The 7085-nt window shown below is 51.2% G+C and overlaps 1 protein-coding gene across 1 annotated transcript; it reads right to left on the bottom strand.

Moving 5' to 3' along the window:
• On the bottom strand, positions 3697-5860 carry DRD5 (dopamine receptor D5). The gene has a single exon (XM_005681898.2). It carries the CDS (start codon positions 5678-5680, stop codon positions 4265-4267), a length of 1416 nt encoding a protein of 471 aa, XP_005681955.1. The 5' UTR covers positions 5681-5860; the 3' UTR covers positions 3697-4264.

The following is a 7085-nucleotide window of genomic DNA, read 5'->3' as shown; positions in this document are numbered from 1 at the left end:
ATTTAATCCTTGCCCAGAATTTTGGGGTTAAGGTACCCATTTCTTAGACAGGGAAACTGAAGCTAGAAGACATGCCCAAATTCAGACAAGGGGAGCTAAATGCTGAACGTGGGGTTGTGGTACTTCAAAGCCTGGGCAGTGTGGCTTTCAGGCAGGCATCTGGCACCTGAACTCGGGAGCCATTCAGGGCCAAGTAATTCTTTGTTGTGGGAGGTCATCCTGGGCACAGCATCTCTGGCCTCTACCCCATTAGATGGCACCTCACACCCGATTGTGACAACCAAAAAATGCCCCAGATACATGTCCCCGAGATGAAAACTGTCCCCACTGAGGACCACAGGCCTGGGTAAAATCCTGGCTCTACCGCTTACTAATCATATAACCTTGGACAACCAACTTAAGCTGTCTGTGCCTCAGAGTTCTCATCTGTAAAATGGAAAGATAATAGTATGTAAGGTTAGTGTGAGAATCAACTAGGGATTAAGAAAGCACCTGGTCAGTGCTCGCTTCGGCAGCACATATACTAAAATTGGAACGATACAGAGAAGATTAGCATGGCCCTTGCGCAAGGATGACACGCAAATTCGTGAAGCGCTCCATATTTTTTTATGGGGAGGGAGGTGGGAGGGGGGTTCATGTTTGGGAACGCATGTAAGAATTAAAGATTTTAAAATTTAAAAAATAAAAAACTAAAAAAAAAAAAAAAAAAAGCACCTGGTCAAAATGCAGGCTCGTTTTTCCACTGTTGCCTACCCTCCAAACACAAAGTAGCACCCAGGGTATGTGTACAATATAACACAGAGGGCCCAGCCTGGCACTCCATGACCACCTAGAGTGGGGAGGGAGGCTTCAGAGGGAAGGGACATATATATGATTATAACTGATTCACGTTGCTGTATGGCAGAAATCAACGCCACGCTGTAAAGCAATTATCCTCTAATTTAAAAAAATAAAATGGGAAAATTAATTTTAGAAATAAAAAGAAAATCAGCTTTACATGTGATATAGGATACTGACTGAAGAGTGTTCAGTCGGTAAAGAATCTGCCTGCAGTGCAGGAGACCCAGGCTCAATGCCTACATTGGGAAAATCCCCTGGAGAAGAATACTCCAGTGTATCTGCCTGGAAAATTCTGTGGACAGAGGAGCCTGGTGAGCTACAGTCCATGGGATTGCAAGAGGCGGACACGACTTAGCAACTAAAGCACCGCAGTGTTTCATAGGGGTGCATCTGTTAACCGGGTAATGAACAAATGAACAAGGAGCGTCCTGATCCAGGCATCAGTGCATTTGCTGAAGGAGATGCTTTGGTAGCTCCTCTCACCTCTGCAGAGCATTTCAGGAAGACCCCACAGCCAGGCTCTCCAGTCCAGCTCAGCCACTCACAAGCTTTGTGACCCGGGGCTAGTTCCTGAGCTTCCTAATGCCTTCATTTCCCCATCTGTAAAATGGGGATAACAGAAGTGCCTGCCTTGTGGGTTTGCGAGGATTGAATGAATCTGCATGTGTGCAGCCCGGGAACAGAATGAGCCTTATTGTGCCTGCCGCTGCTGTGAGCGTAACCCTCTCCAGCCCTGCAGCCACCTGGGCATGCTTCTCTTCCCCTACGGCGCCCCTCAGGACTGGCCACACACACACACCCCGCCCCCGCCTGGAACGCTCCTCCCCTGGACCTCATTGTCACCCTGAGCCTTCCTTCTCCATCTGCATCTCCCTTCATGCCTCCCGCTTGACCACCCTAAATTAAACAGCAGCCACATCACTCAACTCACTCTGGTTTATTTCAAGTCTCTCAGTATCACTGCCTGACGTGAGAGTTCAGAGTCTGGATGGCAGAACCCTGCAGTACAGTTGAGTATTTTTTGTAGTAGTATCATCTGGAGAAGTGTTGTTGCTGTCTCTCTCTCCCACTGAAGTATGTTTCCCAACCCCAGAGGAGTTGATTGGTGACTATATTCCTAGAAGAGTACCTAGCACATAATAGGTATAAAGGATTATAATGAATGATGAGTGGTATTTTGCAGAAGGCATTCCCAAAGTTCCCACATAATGCATCTCCTAATACAGAAATTATTTGAACTGGGGCCTAGAAAGATGTTTGGCAACAATTAAAAAATGTTTCTTGTCACAATGGGTCCTTTAGAAGAGTTGCATTTTTGAGATTTTCAGATCAATTAGAGTTTCTCAAACTGTGTTCCCTGCAACTGTGACCTCCAGCAAGAGAGCAAGAAGGGATTGTACCAAACAAGGATTCACAAGGCCAAAGGTATTAGAAGCCAATGCAGAATTCTCAAAAAAAAAAAAAGAAAGAAAGAAACCAATGCAGAATTCTCTCCTGCCGGGGCTTCACCATCATCGACTGGTAAAGCTCTAAGAAGCCCTGTAGGAAACTGATATTGGACCTGGGTTTGCTGATCTTATTTCACCCTAGACTTTATCTACTGATTTTTGCAGCATGGAACATGATTTGGAAAACTGTGCCTTAGCATAAGTCTTTCAATTTACAGAGGCAGACAGAAAGTTAGGCCCAGAGAGGTTAGTTGACCCGTTCGAGGTCACACAGCTATCTCCTCAATCTCCAAACAGAATGCTTTTCCCCGTCCTTGATTTCCCTAGTGGTCCCCTTAGCAATCAGTTCACAAGAGGTCACAAATGGAACACTAGACCTCAGATTCCTATCAAATACGATTCACTTTCAGTCTCATCATTCCAGAGAGAGTGTGTTATTCATTCAACAACTGTCTATTAAGCATTACATGCCAGGCACTGCACATTTTGCGGTGAGCAAGACCTGGTTGTTCAGGAGACTGACAATAAAATTATCCCTAAAGAGACCAAAATTGATTGAACTGTCCTTGAGAAACCTGCTTCAAAGTAGGGACTTGTATGAAATTACATATTCACATTTCATTTGCTTCCATTAACAATGTTCACATTTAGATCTAAGGGTAATAATATGCTCTGGTCTGGAATCGCTCTGGAACTAAACACCTCCCCTCTGCAGTGCAGGTGGAAGAGAGGAAAAACTAAAAGACTGGAATTCATTGGGCTTTTTTGTTGAGCACCTCAACAGATTTCCCAATTTCAAATTCACTCAAATACCATCTCTGGCTCCTACATTTTAATTAAAATGCATCCCCTCACTTCCTGTTGTCCGCAAATGAAAATGTCTATTTTTAAAAATTGGATTTGTTTTTTAAAGCATATCAACTCAAACATTTCAAAGCTCCTTCAGAAAACACAGTAGATCAAAAGCCAGCTAACTTTAAAATGCTATAGATTTGAGTTTGAGAAAGACCTAGCAATTACTCTATATGATCTTTTCAGTGAACCGATCGCATCTGTCTAGGGATCAGGAGAAACGTTTTATGTTATGTAGTTTCGAAAAGAAGATTCCAACTGAGAAAAAAAAAAATTGGGATATCGGCCTTGAGAAGTCCATATGTGATGCTGTGGCATGGAGCCAACTTTCAGCATAGACTTGAGATGTCCGTATCTAATTTTTTAAGTGTTGGAGATATCAGAAACTCTTGCCCCTGTGTGTAACTTTAAAGCCGAAGTGTCAGTAAGGCAGATAAATGCGTGCTCCCAGACCCAGCCAAAATCCTTCCTGCTTCTAAGGATGCTGTTGTAGCTTCTCCAGGAGCCATCCCGAAAACCAGTCTGGCAAAGCAACAGTAATCACCCCATAGAACACATAATTTGTGTTTATTAGACATCAGAACAGATCAGGAAGAATTCCTCAGCTGGAGCAAAGACACACAGAAAGCAGAAACGACAAACACAGGCCACAAGAAGCAAGATACCGGAAAGACATACACACACTCCCATCAAGCTACACACGCATTGAACCTATTGCTTAAAAATCAACCCAAACACAAAGAAGTCACTTGTTCACAGTGAACAATCTATTCACTTATAAGGGGAGGGGAGAGTACATTTTTTAAAGACCAAGTACCACTTTGAAGGAGGGGGTGGTGGTGGGAATCAATTACCATCTTATCTTCTCTAGCAGAGCCATGGGTCCATCTCTGCTAGGCTAGGGTACATTTGACCGAGCTTTTTCCAACTGCTCTCTCCAAATATTTCTACAACAAATCAGTCTGCTGAGGTTTCTGAGCACATGGACTACTACAGGGTCACTGAAGGCCTGATAAACTTAGCAGCAGTGGAAACGTCTATTTGTGCGTGTCCCATGTGTATTCTGCATGCTTGTTAATGCTTGTGCAGTTATGTTGATCTGCGAAGAAGGGTGCTTAGGCAGTTTAATGGAATCCATTTGGGGTGAAAGGTGTGATTTTGCCCAATGAAATTCCCCCCTCACAGTCCAGCTCCCAGACCGACTGGCCAGCAGGGTCACCCTCCGGGGACGTCTGAGAGATCCGGGACATTTGATCGAAAGGGCTTGCCTCCTCCTCCTCCTTGTCCACCTCTGCGTCCCCTGGGGACACCGCATTGGGGATCCGATGGATGTAGGCAGCTGCGATCTCCTGGTGGAAGGCGGTGTCCTGGTTGTAGGAGATGACCTCGTTGCTGATGTTCACCGTCTCCACCTGGGTGCGGGAGCACAGGTGACTGCAGCCCAGCAATTGGGCAAACACCTTCCGGAAGTCAGCGTTGAAGGCATAGATGATGGGGTTGAGGGAGGAGTTGGCCCAGCCGAACCAGACGAAGACGTCGAAGGTGGTCTCGCTGACGCAGAGGAAGCTCTCGGGGTGTCCGCTGCAGAAGGGGACCATGCAGTTAAGGATGAAGAAGGGCAGCCAGCAGCACACGAAGACCCCCATGATCACCGATAGGGTTTTGAGGACCTTAGTCTCCTTCTTGATGGATGCCCGCAGGCTCGTGTCGGGAGCGCAGGCCTCGCGGCTGCGGCAGCTCTGCGCATGCTCCGCCGCCCTCTCCAGCGAGGAGATCCTACGAATCTGCACCTGGGCGATGCGGTAGATACGCGTGTAGGTCACGATCATGATGGCCACCGGGATGTAGAAACTGATGAGCGAGGACGAGATGGCGTAAGTGCGGTTCAGGCTGGAGTCGCAGTTCGCACTCCTATCCGACTCCGCGGCTTCCTCCCAAGGCGTCCCGTTGGCCAGGTTGGATGGAGGGTCCAGCCCACCCCTGGCACCCACCTTGTCCCTGTGCCAATGGAGCTGGACTGGGATGAAGGAGATGAGGATGGACAAGGTCCACGCCAGGCCGACCATGACCAAGGCCACACGCTGGGTCATCTTGCGCTCGTAGCAGAAGGGCCTGGAGATGGCCCAGTAGCGGTCCACGCTGATGATGCATAGGTTCAGGATGGAGGCAGTGGAACACATGATGTCGAAGGCCACCCAGATGTCGCAGAAGGCCCCAAAAGGCCAGTAACCCGCCACCTCGGCCACCGCCTTCCAGGGCATGACCAGCAGCGCCACGAAGAGGTCGGACACCGCGAGGGATACGATGAACACGTTGGTCATCTTGGCGCGCAGGTGACGGCTGCGCACGACGGCCGCGCACACCAGCACATTGCCCAGCAGGGTCCAGACGATGAGCAGGGTCAGAAGGCCAGCGGTGACCACCTGCGCGGGCCCCAGCAACGTCGCCCCCTCCGAGTCCCCCACGGCGCCCCCCTGCGCCAGCTGCTGCTGCCCCGACCGCGCCCGGTGCGAGGTGCCGTTGCGCCCCGGGGGAAGCATATCGGGGTCGGCTGCAAAGGCGAGCTGTGTGCGGTCCCGACTTCTGCCCTGCGCCTCCCGGGCGGCCCCATCAGGTACCCGGGGGGTTGCACCCGGGGACCCGAAGCTTAAGGGATCCCCGAGCCCCGGGGGCCGCTCACCGTGTGCTGCGCTGGGGGTGTCTCCAGAGCGCGCCGGGACCCCTCTCGCATCCTCGAGTGCCACCGGCTTGGTGACCGCATTGCGCCCCTCTGGTGCTGGGAAGCGGCGGGTGCTCGCGGGGCTGTTCCCGGCCGCCGGCAGCGCACCAGCCGGTGGCGGCAGCGGTGGCACTTGTGTCTGGTTCGAAGCCGGAGAAGCCGAGAGCGAGCCGCCACCGAGGGGGCGGGGGCGCCGGGCGAGCGCTGCCTGCTCCGTCCCCCGCAGCTCCCGGGGCCCGCGCTCCCGCCCTAGCGCCGCGGCGCTCCAATCTCCCGCGCACCCGCCCCACCTATGCCTTGGCGCCCTTACTCTGCACGCTGCGCCCGCCGGAGTCTGGCGACCAAACCCGCAGGTTCGGGAAGCGCCTTAGTACCAGATCCTGGCCCTGGGAAGACCCAGACCCGCGCCCCCAAGAAGCTGGAGAGGTGCCAGCCCAGCCCTGGTGCCCTGGCCCTGACCACGTTTGGAATCACTGGCTTCTAGACCGGGAAAGAGTGTTTCAAGAGGAGGGCTTTGGATTTCTCATAGACTGAAGTCCCACTCAGGACTCTCTTCCTGACTGTGTGACCTTAAAGTCTTCTTTAACTTCCCTGGGCCTTGCTTTCCTCATCCACAAAATGGGAGGGAAGGAGGCGATTCCTTCCCCATCAGTTGGTGTAGGGTTCAATGAAGCCAGGAGGCAGTTTCTCCAGGGAACATCTCCTCCCAACTTCCTCGAGCATCCATTCTAAGACTGACCTCTTGGGAAAGCCCTTTCCCCTGGCCCAACCCCAGTTCTTACATGGCTTTCCCTTTGGGGAATAATTTGGGTGAACCCAGCAGTCAAGGAGGAGGGAGGGACCTGCAGCCAGTCTGGGGCTTCCCCCTGCAGGGCGCTTTCAGTCCTTCCTTTGAAAAGATGGATTGGTTCCTGTCTCATTCTTAACAGAATAGGAACCTGAGACGTGAATAAGTGGCCCAAAGCCCATATTCTTAAATGGTGAGGAAACACTGGAGAGGGTGGGCGGTGTGCCTGGATCTCACCTCCCTCCCAGCTGACAAGCTCCAGTTGTGACTTGTCTGGTCTGGTGTTAAGCTCAGCTGAAAGCAGCTACAGAGAGAAATGGAGGAGGCAGCAGGGTTCTGCCCAGTGTCATCTGAGACCCGCTGATCCACACACCTGGACTGCACTGAGGTCTAGAAACAGGGGCTGAACTGTCTCGTCCCTTCCCTAGTCTCTCTCCAC

This window comes from Capra hircus, chromosome 6 (assembly GCF_001704415.2).
Source record: "Capra hircus breed San Clemente chromosome 6, ASM170441v1, whole genome shotgun sequence".
In the NCBI taxonomy this organism is placed as follows: domain Eukaryota; kingdom Metazoa; phylum Chordata; class Mammalia; order Artiodactyla; family Bovidae; genus Capra; species Capra hircus.
The sequence above is the reverse complement of the archived record's forward strand: the minus strand, read 5'-3'. Positions and strand labels throughout refer to the sequence as shown.

Coding starts and splice junctions, on each gene's coding strand:
- DRD5 (XM_005681898.2), bottom strand. CDS start 5,680: ATGCTTCCCCCGGGGCGCAACGGCACCTCGCACCGGGCGCGGTCGGGG.